Source organism: Vanellus vanellus (genome assembly GCF_965231255.1).
Source record: "Vanellus vanellus genome assembly, contig: HAP1_SCAFFOLD_47, whole genome shotgun sequence".
Lineage (NCBI taxonomy): Eukaryota > Metazoa > Chordata > Aves > Charadriiformes > Charadriidae > Vanellus > Vanellus vanellus.
In genome coordinates this window covers 1098500-1118820 of record NW_028127064.1, presented here as the reverse complement: position 1 = coordinate 1118820, position 20321 = coordinate 1098500, and the positions used below count along the sequence as shown (strand labels likewise).

The 20321-nt window shown below is 50.3% G+C and overlaps 1 protein-coding gene across 1 annotated transcript; it reads left to right on the top strand.

Moving 5' to 3' along the window:
• Nucleotides 1-7506: 7506 nt before the first annotated feature.
• Nucleotides 7507-20041, top strand: LOC309685551 (E3 ubiquitin-protein ligase TRIM36-like; the record flags this gene model as incomplete). Its single annotated transcript, XM_082501298.1, has 7 exons — nucleotides 7507-7521; nucleotides 15335-15481; nucleotides 16561-16656; nucleotides 17591-17844; nucleotides 18496-18620; nucleotides 19161-19454; nucleotides 19740-20041. The coding sequence occupies 7 exons, from the start codon at nucleotides 7507-7509 to the stop codon at nucleotides 20039-20041; spliced, it is 1233 nt and encodes a 410-aa protein (XP_082357424.1).
• Between the last annotated feature and the right edge of the window lie 280 nt (nucleotides 20042-20321).

Genomic DNA, 20321 nt, shown 5'->3' with positions numbered 1-20321 from the left:
CTCCCAGATTCCTGTCGCTGACCCATCAGCGGGTGTCCTGGTTTGAGGTAAAACAGAACCAATTTTGTTCAGTAACTTGGCTTCTTAGCTGGGCCTCTTCTAACTACTGAAATTAACTGCATATTGTGCAGACAATGTTCACTCTCTCTGAGTGATAAGACCAATGTTTACAGCTGATGCCCAGGCATGGGATGCAGAGAGGCTCTTGCTTACACTTATTGCCAAAACAGCCAAGGCCAACCAACTTTGTCATTTGCCACGTTGGAGGGTCAGAAGCGGAAAAGCATAGTGGGGTCCCACCTGGAGGGAGGAGCGGACAGGACAGGTGACCCAAAACTGACCAACAGGGTATTCCATCCCATCTGCCTCATGCTCAGTATAAAAGCTGAGGGACCAAAGGGTCACGGGCTCTTCCTTCAATGGCCGACGTCTGAGGAGGACTCTCTCTGCCTGTGATCCCAATCCTGACTCCAGATCCGGAATCCAGTTCCTGTCCGTCACTGAGTCCAGCCTGGGACTGCCCCAGTGCCAGCCGGTGATGTGATTGTCATCTCGGGAGCTTGATACGGTTTTGTATATATTTTTCATTATTTCTTTTTACTTTATTATTAATATTTCATTAAAGTAGTTTAGTTTCTTCTAAACTCGTAAGTCTCTTTTTCCTCCTCTGCCTCTCTCTTTGTAGAGGGGTAGAGGGGAGCATCTGTCGGTCCCTTCTGGGGTCCCTCGGGTCCCCAGTGGTGGATTTGGCCTAAACCACGACAGCGGGGTGTTAGCAGAGCTGATGCCCGCAGCGGCTGAGGGTTGGCATGATCCCGGCATCGCCGGAGCTCTGGAGCCGAGGAATGGGAGCGTGGCCCGTTTCCATCATGGCTTGTGAGGGAAATAGTGCAGTTTGATATAGCCGGGGTGCGTAAACAGGGATTCCTCTTTGCACGTGTGCTTACAGGGTGCACGCAGGTGTGTTACTTGGAGTGTTTCTTAATGCCTGCGAAGCTTTACGAGATTGGTTAATGAGCGTTGCTTTGCTGTGCAAGTGCAAAGTGTTATTTTCATGGAGAAACCAGCTCGGATGTTCCATTTAGGCATTCTGCCTTTAAAAAAAGAAAAATATTTTAAAGCTTTCCTTGCAGGCGGAATAACATCTGCTTTTGAGGATTGTTTCTTTCCCTGCAGGGTGGAAAAATCTACAGCCTCGCTAAAGCTGCAGAGGAAGAAAACTTGTCAGTTTCCTAGAGCAAACTGCAGTTTGGAGAGGGGGGTGGTTTGCCAGAGCGCCTTTTAGCACCTGGTCGGGCACATTTCTTTTCCCTCGGGGCTGAGGTTTAACATCGCCTTTTCATTTGGCTGGGTTTTGGTTGTATGAATTAATGGGTGTTTCAATGGGAACCACAAGACCTAATTTCTCAGTCGCCATCCCAAAAATTGTGCATTCTAAAAAATCAGAATGCGGATGCAAGAACAGAATTTGGACCAGATTCTCCGGCGCCAGGACAGTGCACCGATGCTCCAGGGTGCTTTCCCCGGCAGCGAAGGCCTGGTCTGGCAGGAAGGCGGTGGTGGGGATGGCGAGGTACTGTTGGCTCAGCCGCCCCATGGCCGGGAAGCGATGCTCGTTCTTCTTCCACCAGCGCAGCAGCTGGTGCTGCGCTTGCAGAGGGGCTCCAGGATGTAGTTTTCCAGTTGCTGGTGGATCTCGGGTATGCTCTCCTCGGGTCCTACCCCAAAAGGATGTCATAGATGCTCTGAGATGGGGCGCTGGTGCATGGGTCCTTGCGAGCAGGCAGCTGGCTGCCGGCATCTGCGCCTGTGGCTTTGGAATCCGAGTTTGGCACCCCAGACTGGGTGGCAGATGGGGACTGGTGGTTGCAAACCCACAACAGCGTGGTTCTCACTGGCTGGTGCAGCTCGCTTCTCAGGCTGGGGCTGAGAAACTGCATCTCCTTGAAGCGCGGGTCCAAAACAGAGGTGATAACTGCTGGGCTTTCGAGCACTTTCTCGAATGCAGTTCCCTTCAGTTTGGAAGACGGCAGAACATGGAGAATGGCATTACATGCGATCTACTCCTTGGTGTGTTGATTGGACAGGGAATCAGTCAAAAGAGAAAATAAGAAAAATTAATTTGCCTTCTACTTGGATGGCAGAAATCTACGAGAGGCAATAGAAGTCGGATGGTTGAACAAAATCTTGCATGGCTTTGAGTTTGCCCTGAGCTGACGGCTGCAAAGCCTATTGCGAAACCTATTCATTTTTGTGATGGTAGTGATTTTTGTTGGTGTTTTGTATGGATGTCTTAAGAGTATCGTTATCAAGCAATTATCTCCCCCCAGCCCCGCCATGCCCGCCGGCAGCAATGGGCCGATGGGGTCCTCAGCTGTCAGGTGGGAGGCAGCGGCACCGGGTCAGGGAGGGGGATGCCCGGTACCCCCGGGCGGGCCGTGCCGCCGGTGTGGCTGGAGGATGCTCCATGGCTGCTCACTGCGGCATTTCCCATGGCAGGGAGGAAACACAGGGGGAGCAGGGGGTGGGGGCAAATGGGGGAGGCAAAGCATCTGCACGGGGGGGGGGGGGGGTCTGTGAGGGCCATGGAAAGGGGAGTGAAGGGCATCTGCAAGGTTGGAGGGGGTAAGGAGGGTGGTAGGTGTCTAAAATGGGGTGCTGGGGGTGTGCAAGGAGGGGGGGCAGCAGGCCGCTGAAGGGGGGTGTAAGGCATCTGCAAGGCGGAGGGGTGGGGGCTCAAAGGGGGAGGTGAGGGGTACCCAAGGTGGGTGTGGGAGGCAGGCACCTGGGCGATGCCTGTTGGGGGTCTCCCCACCAGACCCCCCCTCCTTGTCCCCTCCTCCGCATCTCGATGTGACCCCCTGGTGATGCTGTGGCCCTTCAGAGCAGGGGGACAAAGGCCACTGTCCCCACAGAGCCCCATGCCACCCGGTCACCTCAGCTATTGTCCCACCGGGCGCTTGTGCGGATGCGCCTGGTGTTGGGGTGCAGGCAGGAGGTGGCTGGGTGGTCCCCCCATCTTTCTGCATTTCCTTAGCCTGGGGGAGGGCCTGTCCGCCCCCCCGCTGCACCCATGGGACCCGGCTGCAGGAGCTGCTCTCGGGGGCAAACGAGAGGTGGGGAATTAATTAATCTGCCCTGAAATTACAGCTCACGGGAAAGACTGAGAGGAATTTGCGTCTCCACCAGCAAGGGATGACGGTCACGTCCTGGTGATGCTCAGCTGTGACCTGCGTGTGTCCCCCCCTCACAGCCCCACTTTGGGGCTCTGGAGATGTGTCCTCTCCCGGGTCCAGTCCCCGTCACAGCCCAAATCCTGGCTCAGGAGCCAGAGGGGTCCCCGCAGGGGACGGTGCTGACCCCCACGATAGCAAAGGAGGGAGCCACAGGACCGGTGGCTTCGTCTGGGTAGGATGGAGATGGAGAGGGGCAAGGAGGGGGGTCTCCTGCTCCGCCACCAGAGCAGCTCCCCCAGTTTGGCCCCTCATCCCCTTATAACACTGGGATCAGTGTTATTAATTACACTTTGCGCGAGATTAATTACATTAATCCTCCCTCCTGCTGCTGGTGGCCAGTCCAGCTTGCGTGTGACGGGCCGAGGGGGCCGAGGTGGGAAGTTTGCGTGCTCGTGCGATGCTTTTGGCCTCCCCCGGCACCGGGAGGACTCAAAGCCGGACCTGAACCTCTGCTTTGTACTTTTCCTCATCCTCAATTACACCAACGCTTCCCCAGGGAAAGATTTTTCTTTCTAACTGGAGGAGCTGCACTGAGACAGGTAAACTGAGGCAGGACAGTCAAAAATCCCTCTCTCTCCTGCTGGGACAAAAAAAACGCTGCAGCAAAATAATAATTTGGAGAAGTTTTCTTGAGATGGAACAACACACTCTGCTCCGAAACTCAAAAGTGAGCTCGCCATCCCCTTTCCCAGCCCAGTTTCGATGCTTTGATGTTTTCCAGGCACCTGGCAGCGGCGGCGAAGGACAAAGTACTCGGGGGCCAGAAAAAGCTCATTCCCAGATGGGAACGTTTGTTCCTTTTGCTCGTTAAATTGGCTGGCGAGTGGGAGGTGTGAGCTTCCCCGAGCGTCGCTGCTGCGCGGCGGCAGGTGATGCCATTCGGTCGAAGCAGGAATTTGGGGGATAAAAAGCAGATTTCCGGTATTTTGCTCTTCTCTAAAGAGAAGGGTTTCCTGGAGGCCCTTTGAAAGCTGCAGTTGCGACTCGAGTGTGAGACGTGGTTGGTTTTTTATTTCTTTGAGCGCGGTGATCCCAGTGATGCTTCCCCAGCCCCGGGGGCAAGGGGAGAAGAGAACTCCTGTAGTTCTCCTTCAGCTTTTAAGGCACAGATGCTCTTTGTGCAGCGCTGGCAGTGGTATTTCAGCCAAGGAGGGCATTAGCTGTCAGCCCTTGGCTTTTTTCTTTTGAGGAGAAAAATGCAGTTTTGTGTGGAAAGCGGGCTTGCAGCAAGAGAAGCCTGAGCCTGGTTGGGCTGAAGACGAAGCTTCACCCTTGTAGGTTCTGAGGGCCTTTGGAGGTTGGTGGTGGCCATGTCCTGTGGCCAAGTGCCATCTAGTGAGTCCTGCAGGTATCACGTTTGGAGAATGAAACTGGCTGTGCTCAAAAGTGTGGGGTTGGGTCTCCCCACCCCACCCCACCCCACCCCCAGTTTGGAAATCCCTATTTTAATTTTTCGAAAGGAACCAAAAGAATGAAGCAGGAGGCTTGGTTTTGGTTTGAAACACTCAACTGTCTCCCCTTTTAGTAAATCCTTCCAGACTCACGGTGTATACAATACAGGTGACATTACAGGTGGTTTTATTTGGGTAGGGGAAAAAAAAACCTCCTCCAAGTCCGTGTTTTTAGGGCTGTGCCTGAAGGAGGAGACATGCAGAGGTGTGATGCTCGTTGGCTCACGTGGCTGCGGGGATGGGTGATGACTGGGAGGACGTAAGGGAGCTCTCCTCACCTGGCCCCAACTTGTACCTTCTTCTTCTTGCTAAACAGAGACACGACGAGGAGGCGGTGATGGACCAGGGAAGAACGAGCACCGTTGCCAATATTCACTATGAGAAGGAGGAGCTGGAAGGTGAGTCGGGAGAGGTGGCACCAGCCCCACGCGTTTTCCCGTTACACAAAGTCCCTGCCGCGTCCTGTGCTCAGTGTACGCATCACCTGCAGCAAAACGTGGCGTGCTTCTAAATAAACAAGCACAGTTATTTTCACATTTTTTTTAATGTTGTGGCTTTTAGACAGAGGGGAAAAAGCCCCCGCGGCATCTGTGGTGTGAGTGTTGGCCACAGAGCTGGGCAGTTCCCAGCTTGTTTTCTCAGAGGCTGCTCTTGGCTTGGAGAGGTCAGGAGAATAATTTGATGGCTGCAGACACAGGGCTGTGATTTTCTTTTTTTTTGTTCCAGACTTCATTATCACGGGACTAATTGGATCTCCTCTTGTCGCCTTGTGCCAACAAAGATTTTAAAAATAATTACCTTCTGTGGCTGCTTAATGAGCAGGTCTGAGTGTTGTCCAGCTGAAGCTGGAATTTGAGACGAGGGTTGATACTTTCAGGGCACTTTTAGGTGACCCGGAGCCATCGCTTGTTGTTGCTCTGTTGTTGCAAAGTTAGAGTAAAACAGGCTTGGAAAAAGGGACGGGTCTCTGACATTCAGGAATGCAGTGAAACTAAAATGAAGAGAAGTTGGTGTTTCTTCCTGGGATGGCTGTGCTGGTTTAATCATGGCAGCGGCGTCAACCGTCTCCGCAATATCGAGAGTGATGAGAACGCTGCTTTTTTTGCAGGCCACCACACCCTGTCCGTGGGCATGCGGATGCCGCTGGTGAGGCAAAGCCACCGGCACCACCGACCCCACCGCCAGAAGCATCGGAAGAAGGAACGGGAGGACTGTGCCCCGATGGAGCAGGGCTACCACTGTAAGTCCCGCCGCAGCATTCGTGAGCCTCCTCGGGGCTGCGTGGGTGCCGGGGTCCTCTGCAAGCAGGTCCGTGTGGCTGATTGGTGTGGTTTGCTGTTCTTCTGAGGGAAAGTGGCATTATTTGGGAGGCAGTTGAAGGCATAATGGATTGAGGCTGGTCTTCCTTAGAGGGATCCTGCCTTTAAAAATGGAAACGTGGGGAAGGAAAGTGGCCCATCCTTATGCAGAGGTGGAACAGATGGTTCTCCTTCTCCATGGCTCTGTGCAAGCCTGGCCAGACCCGGGGGAGAGGGGCCAGCCCAATATTTAGGGCTGAACTGTTGCCAATCGATGGCCACGTAGGGCTTGCTCCAGCGCTCGCTGCCGTCTTCCACGTCCTCCTCAAACTTCAGCCACCTGCGGACATCGGGCACGATCAGCCCCGTTGCAAGAAAACAGCCTCAGCTCTGCAACCCCTTTGGTGCAGCTACGGGGCGGCAAGAGGAGAAGGCTCCGCGCATTGGCACCTGCAGCTGCAAAAGCTTTGCGTCCCAGAGAGCGGAAGGCAGAGCCCGCGGCCGCCACCGCAGCTGGCAGCAGGGATTTACCTTGCCGTTTCCTTCCACTCGGCATCTTCACCCTCCTTCAGGAAGATCTCATCCAGCTTGGTGAACAAGTGGTGGGGAATGTGCTGCTCATCCTCCTCGGTGCCGAGGATGAACTACACCCGCTGGGATGGGGTGTCTGGGGGCAGAATATAAATCCCGTTACCACACCTGCATTCGGCCTGTCACGCTCACATGCAAAGCGGCCATCGATTGGCACCAGTTCAGCCCTAAATATTGGGCTAGCCCCTCTCCCCCGGGTCTGGCCAGGCTTGCACAGAGCCATGGAGAAGGAGAAACGCCAGATCGGGCAAAAAATGTCATTATCTAGGATGGGAAATAATTATCTGAGCGGAGTGATGAATAAGCACTTTGATGATGGCTTTTAGCAAAAGAGAATTCTTCCTTTTGCTGCAAAGGCTGAACTGCATTAAAATGTCTTGCTAAGCAAGGCTGAGCCCGCGTTAGGGTATCCTGCGTGTCGCAGCCTTCGCCGGGGGCTTGAGGGGTCGGGACTTGGGGACTTTCTGCTCTGACGGCTTCGTTTCCCGTTGCCATCTCCAGATATGATCCTGGGCCAGCAAGAGCAGTCCGTGGAGTTTGATGAGTGCACGTGGGCGAAAGTTCAAGAAGTGCTTTTGAAGAAGCATCACCATCAGAATGAGAAGAAAAGAAACGACCTTCTCCCTATCGTCCACTCGTTTGCTGACATGAGCAAGAAGCAGTTCGACGTGCATCCCCTCGACAAGCCAGGTGAGGGTTCCTGCAGGGTTTGGTACCTGGTGAGGGTTTCTGCCGGCTTTGGCACCAGGTGAAGGTTTCTGCAGGGCTTTGGCCCCATGAGACTTCTCCTGGCAAAGGAGAAGCGTCCCAATTGCTCCTTGCCCGTCTTTCTGAGTGTCTTTCTTTCTCCTCCCAGCCCAAACACTCACTCCTCATCCATCTCCCACCACTGCAGAAGCTAAAAATGGGGTGAATCATAACACCAATGTGATGGATCTAAGCAAGGTGAGTCACTCGTAGCTTTCTTACACCTTTAGGGCCAGATTTACTCTTGCAAACTTGGCTGCAGAGTGTTCTGCAGAGTGCTGTGGGCTTTGCTTTTGGGGTAATGGCCTGAAAATCCCTTGTCGTGCCCAGGCGGAGCTGCGCTTCATGAAGAAAATTCCCACCGGGGCTGAAGCGTCCAACGTGCTTGTAGGAGAGCTGGATTTCCTTTGCCAGCCCATCGTGGCATTTGTCCGCCTGAGCCTGGCTGTCCTCCTCTCGGGCATGACGGAAGTTCCCATCCCAACGAGGTCTGAATGAGAAGCGCAAAGTTTTTATTTAAAAAAAAAGAACACCACAACAAAACACCAAATTGCACGCATCAGTTGGGCGTCCCAGGGGAACACAGCCAGTGGGAGCAAGCACGTTTCTCCCACCCACATCTCCGTGCTTTCATTCCTCCCTTCCCTGCTGGAGCTTTTAAACCCATTGGTCAATTTTAATGAAAGTTGGCCCAAAACTCAAATTTGCATTTGGTTTTGATGCGTTTCAAATTCATCACCGGAGCCAGTGAGCCTACACGTCACCCCTGGAGCCACGCTCTGGGCTGGGAGCTCCCAGGGATTTCCTTGGGCGCCCTTTGAGTGAGGCCATGTTCTTCTCTCTCATTTTGGTTTTCTTGCCTAGGTTCCTGTTTGTTTTGCTTGGACCAGGAGGAAAAGCCCATCAGTACCATGAAATCGGCAGGTCCATGGCTACTATCATGACAGATGAGGTGTGACGAGATAAGAGATATCTCCGGGTCATTTTGGGGGCTTTCTTCACCTCTCCCTGTCTCTGTAGTAGTGAGGAAGAGGGTTTGTTGTCCCTCTTAGCTGCCTGCAGGAGGCTAAAATCCCACCTGGGCTGCAGCCTGCGCCTCATCCTTCTCCCCAGGGTCCCCAGCACGCTGTCCCCAGTGGTGGCATTGCCAGGGCCAGTGAAACTTCTCCTCTTGAAGCAGAAGGCTGTGGGGTGCCATGGGGGACGGGAGCCTGGTGGAGATGGTTACAAATACTGTGATGCACAGATTTTTCCTTTGGGGGGAATTTTTCCTGCCATTTCCAACAGGCGATTTGCGGAAAATGACCTTGCATTTAGCCAAGAGCTTATTGCACTGGTTAGGACATCCGAGATGGGTCATCCTCTCACCTGGTTGTCTCCTACGGCAGGTCTTCCACGACGTTGCCTATAAAGCCAAGAACCGGGCTGACCTGGTGGCTGGCATAGATGAGTTTCTGGATCAGGTCATGGTTTTGCCGCCAGGAGAGTGGGATCCCTCCATCCGAATTGAGCCCCCGAAAAACGTCCCTTCGCAGGTGGGTGCTGCGGCAGAAGGAGGCACGATGGGGACGGGCAGGAGGGCAGCACGGCTGGGGGTGCTGCTCAGGGGCCCAAATTTACAGGTCACATACCCAGCCCAAAAAGGAAAACAAGCCAGTGGCTTAAAAGACATATCTGTATCTTATTTCCATTTTACCAGGAAAAAAGGAAGGTGCCAGAAGCTCTCGATGACAGTGCTCCTCACAGCAAGCCGGAGAAACACAGCGGTCCTGAACTGGAGCGGACAGGAAGGTGTGAACTGCAATAGTTTGGTGGGGTGTTTTTCTGTTTGCCCCTAAAATCTGAGTGCGCACCTCCCTTCTAGCAGAGTTTTGGGGTGAAGTGGGTCAGTGAAGGGGCTCCAGGTTACCAGCTTGGTCCCTTGGGCTGGGTGGGTGGGAGATTTGGGCAGCTGGGCTCAGCCGCAGCGTGGTTGCACACAGGTTTTCTTGCTTTGGGGTGGAAGCAGATGTGTAAGTACCTCCAGGTAGAGCTCTGCTGCTTCTCAAAGTGAGGGACTGTTGCAATAAGAGGGGACGGGCTCTCAGGTTTGGTCTCTTTTTCTTTTTGTTGGAGGATGGACAGTGGGGTGGATTGAGAACTGGCTGACAGATAGAGCTCAGAGGGTTGTGGTTAGTGGTGCAGTCTAGTTGGAGGTCAGTAACAAGTGGTGTCCCTCAGGGGTCAGTACTGGGTCCAGTCCTGTTCAATATATTCATCGATGATCTGGATGAAGGGATAGAGTGTACCATCGGCAAGTTTGCTGATGACACTAAACTGGGAGGAGTGGCTGACAGGCCAGAAGGCTGTGCTGCTTTACAGCGTGACCTGGACAGGCTGGAGAGTTGGGCAGGGAGGAACCTAATGAAATTCAACAAGGGTGAATGTAGGGTACTGTATCTGGGGAGGAATAACCCCACGCATCAGTACAGATTGGGGGCTGACTCTCTCCTGGAGAGCAGCTCTGTGGAAAGGGACCTGGGAGTCCTGGTGGACAACAGCATGACCATGAGCCAGCAATGTGCCCTGGCGGCCAAGAGGGCCAATGGCATCCTGGGGTGCATCAAAAAGAGTGTGGCCAGCAGGTGGAGGGAGGTCATCCTCCCCCTCTACTCTGCCCTGGTGAGGCCGCATCTGGAGTACTGCGTCCAGTTCTGGGCTCCCCAGTTCAAGAAAGACAGGGATCTGCTGGAGAGGGTCCAGCAAAGGGCTACGAAGATGATTAGGGGATTAGAACATCTTTCATATGAGGAAAGGCTGAGGAACTTGGGTCTCTTTAGTGTAGAGAAAAGAAGACTGAGGGGGTATCTTATTAATGCTTTCAAATACTTAAAGGGAGGATGCCCGAGGGATGGGAGGAGTCTTTTTTCAGTGGTGCCCATTGATAGGACGAGGGGTAATGGGCACAAGCTTGAACATAGGAAGTTCCATCTTAACATGAGGAGGAACTTCTTCACTTTGAGGGTAGTGGAGCACTGGAACAGGCTGCCCAGAGAGGTTGTGGAGTCTCCCACTCTGGAGATGTTCAAAACCCGCCTGGACGCTGTCCTGTGCAACCTGTTGTAGGTGACCCTGCTCTGGCAGGGGGGTTGGACTAGATGATCTCCAGAGGTCCCTTCCAACCCTGACTATTCTGTGATTCTGTGGTTTTTTTGTATGCCTCAGTTTCTCCTGGGGCTAAAATGGGAGAAGGAGACTTCTTTTTAGCAATGGAAGTTACTCTGTGCTTGCGATTGTCCTTCCTCAACCAAGAAAACTTAACGTGGTCTTCCACGAAAATGGTTTAATTTTTTTTCCTTCCTCCAGGCTCTTTGGAGGTTTGATCCGGGATGTGAAGCGAAAAGCCCCCTGGTTCTGGAGGGACTTTCGGGATGGTCTGAGCCTGCAGTGTCTGGCGTCCTTCCTCTCCCTCTACTGTGCCTGCATGTCCCCCGTCATCAATCACCTTTGGGGGACTGCTGGGGGAGGCGACCAACAGCCACATAGTGAGCACCTCTCTCTGTTGGGTGGCACGAGGGAGGACAACACTCATGCAAAAGTCCTTGCTGCAGTGAATTTGCACTTGTGGTTTTCCCTCTAATGATTTAATTACTCGCTGCTGCCTCTCTTCCCTGGACAGAGTGCCATGGAGTCGCTGCTGGGCGCATCCATGACCGGCGTGGTGTATTTCCTCTTTGCTGGCCAACCTCTCGCCATCCTCGGCAGCACCGGCCCCGTCCTCGTGTTCGAGAAGATCCTCTACAAATTCTGCAAGTAAGGCTGGCTGCTGCGGCCAGGTGCTGCGAGCGCCTTCAGAAGAAGGCAGGGATGGAGAAAAGATGTTTTTGTTAGTGGTAGTTGGTAGATTTAAGTTGTCTTCTGTGTCACAGACATCACGCGCTGCTGCTTTAGTATGTGACGGTGCAGGAGCCCTCGGTCTCTGAAGGATGGATGGGTGGTTGAGGGTTTTTAGAGTTAAAGTGAAAGAGCAGGAGGAGGAGAAACCACAAGGATATGGATGCCCGAGCTGGGCTGCACAGGGAAGATGAGACAAATGACTCTGGTTTGGGAATGAGGGAAGATTTGCTTTCCTCTCAGTACAAACTCGGGCACTTTTTTGCATGTTTTTTGCTGGAAGTGGAAATATATTTTACCCACATATCCAAACAGTTCTCTGGTCAAATGTTTTGATGATTTTTGAAAAAGCAGGAGCTTTTCAGGCAAAATGGATATTTTCCATGACAGTCTTTTTGTTGTGGCAACTGTGATGGGAGATTAACCTCTCTTATTGCAATTAAATTTATTATGAAGCCCCAACTTGCTGGCAGCAGGTAACTGGGTGCAAACCCAGCCGGTTTCGCTGTTAGGGCATCGGGGTGATGTGGGAGAACACCACCTTCCACAACAGGGACCTGACCTCAATTAGCCTCCGAGGCATTAACACAAGGTAATTGTTAAAGAATGATAATTAAATAATTGGCCTCTCCTCCTGCGGGCCCACACCCTGCGCCGCAGCCCCGAGGCTGTCTGTCGTAGGACGTGGAAACTGCATTTACCATCCGCAGCCTTGACACGCTCCTGAATTGCTGCTGACTTTCCCCAAAGGAAGGCACGGCTCGGAGCCTCTTGCTGCCCTTTCCACCCTGCGTTTTCTTTTGCTTTCCCAGGGACTATGCACTCTTCTACCTCTCTCTACAGGCGTGCATTGGGCTGTGGACCGCCTTCTTCTGCATGGTGCTGGTGGCCACTGACGCTAGCTCTTTGGTGTGCTACATCACCCGCTTCACCGAAGAAGCCTTCGCCTCCCTCATCTGCATCATCTTCATCTATGAGGCTCTGGAGAAGCTGAGTCACCTGCGAGAGGCCTACCCTGTGCACACGCACAGCAAGCTGGACTTCCTCACCATCTCCTAGTGGGTTTCTTCCTCCTAAAGTGCCGCTGCCCCTTGGCAGGTGCTCAGGGCTGCACCTCCATCGCCTTCCCCTCACCTCTGTCTTGGCTTCTCTCCTCCCAGCTGTAAGGGTGAGGCACCGACCCATCCCAGCAACGAAACCCTGCAGTTCTGGGAGAGCAACAAGATCAATGTGTCTGGCATCACCTGGGAGAACCTCACGGTGACTGTAAGTGCCCCGAGTCACTGCTTCCTCGTGCCGCGGCCGTGGCGTCCAGGGGCACTGGCCTGGTGCAAAGCTCAGAGCCCTTCAGGTGATGATGGGCTTCCAACTGTGCCAGTGCTGCTCTGAAAAGTCGTTATTTCAGTCTAAGGTGTGGGTTTAACCCCCTTGGGCCTGGGAAGGAGAGTCCACCTCATCCCTGACATGGTGGGCAATAACTGTTATCCTCAGGACAGCGGTTCTGTCTGGGAGCAAGGTTCAGTGGGTGCTTTGGTTATTGCAGAAGTTGGAGGACTTCAGTTCATGCTTGAAGGCCATAATTAGCTTCCTTAATTGGTTCCTAGTAACTCCAGGCCTTGCTTTCTTACTCAGCGCTGTCTGAAGGTACGTGCATAAACTTGCATGTCTGAGCAGCTCCTTGGGCCATTGTTGCTGGAAGCAGAGCTCAGGCACAGGGTGGGACGCTCTTATAGACATCTTCACCCCCCTTGGCTGTGTCCTGTGAGCCCGCCCCCTGTGAGCCCGCCCCTGGGAAGGGACAATTTGTCTCTTCTCCTTTCCTGTCACTGTTGTCTTAGCCCTCCTTCCCCGTTCCCTCTTTCACTCTCCCCAAGAGTTTCCAGTGTTTCCTTCCCCTCTGGTGTCTTCTTCAGCCACGGTTACCTGCCGTTCAAGCGGAGGATGTGCCATAGGTCTGTGGTACGGTGTCCCATCACATCTCCTGTCTCCGCTGTCGTGGAGAGTTTCATGGACCTGCCTGTGGACACGATGGCCCCTACACACCTGAAGTCCTCTTCAGGCTGAGAGATCTGGGGCTGTTCAGTGTGGAGAAAAAATGGCTCAGGGAGACCTTATTAAGGTGTCTCAATGCCTGATGGGAGGGAATGAAGGCAAGGGAGCCAACTGTACCTCAGGAGTTCCCAGTGAGTAGACTCGGAAGGTTGTCAAACCCTGGAACCACTGGAACACTGCAACCGCCCAAAGAGGTTGTTAACTCTCCACCAATGGAGATCTTCCAAACCCTCAGGAGTTCCCAGTGAGCTTTGAATTTTGAGGGTGAACAAACACTGGAACAGGTGTCTCAGAGAGGTGGTGGAGTCTCTAATAACGGAGTTATTCAAAACCCACCGAGAGAAGGTCCTGAGCAACCTGCTGTAGCTGACCCTGCCTCAGCTGGGGCTTGGACTACACGGTCTCCAGAGGTGCCTTCCAACCTCACCCATTCTGTGAGTGTAGAGGACAAAAGTAAGACAGAAAGAAATGAGAACAGATCCCCTTGGCCACAAACACCTTGGTCTCCTGTGGAGAGGACCTGTGATGAAGAGAGGAAACTTATAATGAGGAAGGAGTAGCAGAGATGGAGTGTTATGCACTGACTGTAATCCTCCATTTCCCATCCCTCGTGTGCCTCTCCAGGCGGGAGTGAGAAGAAGAAATGCAAATGCAAATGAAGGAGTAATTTGAGCCTAGGGAAAAAAAAAAAAAGTGGGGTGGGGGAATGGTCTAAAATATTTAGTCATAGTTTCTGACTATCCAAGTCTACTTGACTTGGCAATGAACTGATAATTTGTAAGTGATTTCCCTGTCTTTGTTTTGACCCATGATCATCTTTCCCCTCGTATCATCTTGAGGACGGGGAGCGAGTGAGCAGCTTGGTTGTTGTCTGGCTGCTGGTCAAGGTTAACCCACCTTTCATAAACCCGCTTTCATTCACAACCAGACTGGAGAGCACTTTGTAACGTGTGTGGTGGGGATGGGAGAAGCAGATACTGGGCTGATTGTTCTTGAATTCTGAGAGAACTAGACAAGGTAATCTGCTGACCTCTTCGGTCTCTAGCTTGCAGGCTGTAATTCTTACTTACACGAGGAGATGAATAAAAGTGTGCAGTTTCCGTTAGGTGTGACTGTGCACTGCTGTGGAAAAACTGCTTCCACAGACTAACAGCATGACTGCAGTTTTTGGAGATGTCTGCCTGCACAGCTAATTTTCCTGAACATTTCCTTTGTCTTTGGGCTTTTCACCATAGCCTAAGATAACATTTGGAGCTTGAGAGTTGGTTTTGGAGATGGTCTGCAACCTTAGCTTTGAGTGTCCGTGTTTATGCTACTTTATGTGCCTTTTAGATGGCTTTATCTGTTGCACGATCTTGGAGTTGAGCGGCACTTTTTCCCTCTTTGAGCAGTTATTTCAACACGCTCAGTTTTTGAAAGATGAGTTTTAGTGAACACCAGGTTTTTTACAGTGCTGTTTAAGCTGTTGCTGGAATTAGCGCTCAGCATGAGCAACTTGTAATTGGAGTCAGACAGAAAAATTGAAACACTGGGGCCTTTTGTCTTTAAGATGGCTGTGACTGGTGGTGGTGGCTGCGTTTCATTTGTTGCTCCAAGAGCAATGGCTATGTGGCTGGTCAGAGTCTAGCTTAGACCTCAGTCATTACAGTATTATGTCAACTCTTGCTTTAAGAAACAGTTCATAGCTGTTTCAAGAGATGCCGGTGTGAACAGGGTTAAATTTGACAGGGTGGACATGTTCTGTATTGCATTTACATCTCCGAACTGGAGTGCGGGGAGCTTGAGGTGTGCAGACAACTTCAGGGATTAGCAAAATGGTTGATTGCAGTATGGAGGCTATGTGATGTGTACACAGACATTGCTACAGGTTCACTCACTGTAAACCTGGTGAAACTGTTTGTTTTCATCTGCTGGCTTTCACTGGCATGGACAAATGTAAAAGGTGGAAGATAAACAGAATATAAAAAATACCCACTGATAAGTCAGACGCTGCTGTGGGATAATTGAGTGTTTTGGTGGTTTGTTGAGCACCTCAGTTTTTGGAAGGACACCTGCATTCTCTCTGCTCTCTTTTTTTTTCTTCCAGATTTTGATGTGTCCAGAACATGAAATGGAGAGGGTAAACATGTACTGTGAAACCTGCAGAAGGCCTGTTTGTCGTCTATGTAAACCGGGTGGATGTCATGCAAACCACAGAGTAACAACCGTAAGCACTGCCTACAAAACCTTTAAGGTAAAAGTAAATATTGTTGGACCTGGCCTTAAGAAGGGGGAAGAGCACTGAGCCTCGGGTTTAAGGGCAAACTTCCCCTGGCAGGATGCCAGGACGTGTGTTTGGAGGACACTGAACGAGTCATGAGGCATGCTGCTGTGCAACATCTGTTAATGTATATATTAGTGTGACATAGTGTGCGGCTAAGAAACTAAACTATATTTTCTATGAGGCTTCAAACAGAACCCCTTAAAAGCGCTTCCACCTTATGTTAGCCAACTGTGCATCAGGACTGACCAATGCAGAAGGTTTAAGAAGTTAATGGTTTACAATCTGGCTTTTTTAAGGCAAGTGTCCTTGTGGCTTGGGTTAGCTTATACTTCAGAAGCACTCCTGAAGAATCTGCATCGGCAGTTATCTGCTGGGACGCTGTATGTTTTTGAAGTTGCAGAGCTGTTGATTCCCTAAGCACCATACAACAGGGCAGACTTGCAAACACTGCTTTGTTATTAAAGAATGATTGCTGCTGCCTCCTCTTCTTCCTTTGCTTCCTCTCTTGCTCACAGGAGAGAAAAAAAAAAAAAAAGCCCATCCCAGCCTGCCTTCTGCTCTTTGGCCTCCTCGCCTGTTTGCAAGGCTTTTCCTGTACAGCTGTTAACTCTTGCAACTAAGGAAGTGCAGAGACACTCCTAAGTTCAAGTTTCCAACCACTCATTTTTCTAGCAAACCTTACTACAGATGAGTTAATAACCTATGAGGCTTTTCTATTAGTTCTGGTAATGTCTTGAAGACTCGTGTTCCTAGCCTAAGAGAGAAGGTGACTGCTGTGGCTGGGGAAGGATGAGCCAGCTGAGGCTGTCACCTCTTCTCCTCAGAGGCTGTGCCACCAGTCCTGCACATGGCAGTGGCCTGATGTCCCGGGCCAGTCATGGCGGGTCACTGAGCAGTTCTCCGCAGGGTTGCTGCTCATAACTGATGGCAGGCTCTTGTCCTCGTAACTACAGAAACTGAGTGCTGGCTGGGTGGCCCACCTGTGCTTGTTGTCAGTTTGGGTGGGATGCCCTTGTTCTGCCTGCCAGTTTGCTGTTTTATTTTAACAGGAGAAGCTTTCAAAAGATATCGAGTACCTCATCAGTAAGGAGAGCCAGGTGAAAGCTCGCATCACGCAGCTGGATCTGCTGCTGAAAGAAACAGAGGTGAGAGTGGCTTGTGGGTTGTCTGGGGATGGACCTTGCAAGGACACAGCAGGGACTCCAAATGGAACAGTGAAGTGTTCCAGATCCTTTGGGTTTTTTTTTTTTGTTAGCCAGCAAAACCATTTCTGAACAGTTTGTGTTGGTTCTGAGTCACAGACGGTAAGACCTAATCCTGACAGTGTGGGAAATTTGGGCAACCTACAGAGGGAAGTTAAGTTTTGGGTGCTGCTGTGAATTTAATTGACATAAAGCTTATTTGATACCTTACCCAAAGAGAGGTGGGTTAGACTTACAGCTCTTGCATATGAGTGGTGCTGCACAATTTATGCTGTCTGTTTACCTTGAGGATGTTGCAGTGAAGTCAGAATTAAGGGCAAAATCTCCCTGCAGAAGAGTCAGAGCTGGGAGCTCACATACGAGCTGAAAAACGCAATGGCAAAAATTGGCAGGAGCTCCTGGCCCTGCCTGTATCTTGCTGCAGATGGCCTTTGTGCTTCATAGTTCCTTTAATCCAGGGCACTCATCAGAGGTGGCACTACAGGGCATAGGGGAGAAACTGGGCTGGACTCCCAGTTCAGGGTGACTGGGGAAGGTGGAAGAGCACCTAGGTCTTGGGCATGAAGACTTCAGACGCTGACTTGCTTTTACAGTGCTTTTCCATGAACTATTTAGACAAACGCTGTGCGTAACTCAATACATAATCGGAGGAATAATTTCCTGCTCTTTCCTCTCTGCGTTAACATAGGAGACGCTTACTAGCTTGGGTGCAGTGCTGATTGCATTTTCAGTGTTGAAGAGCATAACAAAGCTCGTTAGTCTTGTCAGTCAAACAGATGACTAGTTTGCTCTGATCTCTTGAACAACCCTAAGTACATTTCTGTACACAGCCACAGTGCTGTGGGATCCGTCTAAAATGTCTTTTGTTCCCTCCTAGTGCAACAGTGAAAGAGCTAAAGAAGAAGCATCTCAGAGTTTTGAGAAATTATCTCATGTCCTGGAAGAGAAGAAATCCGCAGCTCTTAGGGCAATTGAAGCTTCTAAGAATTTAAGGCTGGAAAAATTGCAAACACAAGCAGAAGAATCTCAAGGGCTCCTGGAAAATAATGGCCTTGTAGGACTTGCTCAAGAACTGCTTAAAGAAACCGATCCATCTTGTTTTGTTCAAACAGCAAAACAACTTCACGTCAGGTATCTTATTAATTATCTTCCGTTCGAGGTACAGGTACTGTTCCAGGGATGTCTGGTCAGTCATATTCTTTGGACACCTGCTAAGAAAGTACTGAATGCAAGTACTTTGTGTTGCAGAGCCTCAGAGGCGGTCCCGGTACCATTCAGTAGAAATTCCTATATTACAGTGTGCGTTAAAAAACAGCCCAGAGGAGGGTCTCTGTCCTGCGCCAACGCCTAGCCTTCTTCAGTAGGACTGCAGTGGAAGGGTAACCCATTCAGCTCACTGATACAGTCCTTTGCTCAGAGATTGCATCGGGTATTTGCAAGTTAATCTAACAGGTCTCTTCTGGCTTTAAACTCTTTGATCTGAATAGTTGTGCTCCATTAGCGCTTCACACCTATTTTGTTCTTTGAATGTAATGCCCCAAATTGTTAAAATGCTCTGCCAACCAAAAGATTCCCTGTTAGTTATCTTTACACTGATGTACAAAAGGCCTTTAAATTTTGCACTTTAATTCTGTCTAGAGAGACAAGTTTCTGGGACACATGAGTAAGTACCTGAAAAGAGAACTTTTTTTAAAGCAAAACCTAGCGGTTTTGCTTTAAGGAATGCACCCATGTGAATTCCTTTTTCCCTCTTCTGCCATCCCTCTGCTTCTGTGCTTTCAGAATCCAAAAAGCTACTGAATCTCTCAAGAGCTTCAAGCCAGCAGCTGAAACTACTTTCGAGGACTTTGTGATGGACATAGCCAAGCAAGAAGAGATCCTTGGTGACTTGTCCTTCCATTCCAATGGTAAATTATGAGAGCATCACGTCTTTCTTGAGTTACAGCTTTAAGGGCTTCTCTGGAAAGAGGCAAAACTTGTGCAGGGCTGCAGTTGCAGAACTCAGTCTTGTGACTTGCATTGTCCCTTCTGCCTCTGTGATTCTCAAGGCATTACCTGGCAGCAATGCTAGCTTCAGCTTTGATAAAGAAGCTAAGATGCCATGGCATTCAGAACCAGTTTACATTGGCTTCCAAAATATTGTAGTTAAGTAATACTAGGTCTTCCTAGCAGCTTTTTGTCGTGATTGCATGACAGAAAAGAATAGGTTTTTATATGGTTTTTTAGTTGCCAGCAAAAATAAATAATACAACTTTCAAAGTAAAACCAGAAAGGATTTAAGTGCATGAACAGACCCATCCTCATCTGCACTCTTTGACTGAGTCAGATTTCCCCCCGCACTGTCCCCCCAGTGCTGTAGCCACTCAACAAAGGGCTTCTGTGTTTAATTCTAAAACAACATGTATCTACATTTGAGGTTTTTTTCTCCTGAATCTCTGTCATTCCAGGTCTAGAAATACCAGAAATCAATGAAGAGCAGAGCAAAATGTACAACAAAGCTCTGATCAGTTGGGAATGCCCTGGGAAGACAGACTCAGCTGATATCTATGTTCTTGAGTATCATAAGCTTAATAGAGAAGAGGAGAGTACAACGTGGCAGGAGATCGAAGTTTGCAGCAAGAGCAAAGTAAGATCTGATCTCGATGACGACAGCAGCTATGCCTTCAGAGTTCGAGGATATAAAGGATCCATCTCTAGCCCTTGGAGCCGAGAAGTTATCTTGCGTACGCCTCCAGCCCCAGGTATTGGGTTTTCTTATGTCCACAAGCTGCTGGTGGTGTTAAGAGCTGTAGGTGGTTTCCAGTAGCTCCCAGACTTCTACTACACTGTTACCGGTTGTATACATGTTTAAAAGCACTGTTAACAAACAGGTTAAGTAGGTAGCATACTGAGACTGTGTTAGCTTGCGTAATGTTCCTGGTAGCCTTTAAAAGCGAGGAATTCTAGTGCCAGCATGACTTAAAATATAGTTTATAAGCACAGAAATACTTAACTAAGAGAAAATTTTTTGGGATGCTGTTTTTCAGTTCTCAGTTTTCTTTTTGATGACAAATGCGGGTACAACAGTGAACATCTCCTGCTGAACCCAGGAAGAACCTCTGTGGAAAGTAGGGCTGGATTTCCTCTCATGCTGGGGTCTGAGCGCATGCAGGTCGGATGCTACACAACCCTGGATTACATCATTGGCGACACTGGGATTGCCAAAGGGAAGCACTTCTGGGCTTTTCACGTGGAAGCCTATTCCTACCTGGTGAAAGTGGGAGTTGTTTCTAGCAACAAGATACAGAAGCTGTTCCATAATACCCATGATGTGACCAGCCCAAGGTAAATTGCAGACTCTTGCTTAATACATGTTTTGTATAAGGAGATGGCTTTTTAAAAAATAAATTAAGAGCGAGCCTGGTCTCAATTAGTATAGAAGATGAACCTAAGCAGTGGGAAGTGGCTTGAAGGATATAGTGTAAGCAGGTTGTCCTGTTCATCCTCTACTATTAGTAGGAAGATGTTCTAATTGTCCAGAGTCCTATTTTCTTTCTTTCTGGGAAAGAAATCGGGTTTCTACAGATATCAAGATATGTCAGTTAAAGCAAGAAGGTTAAAAAAGAGAA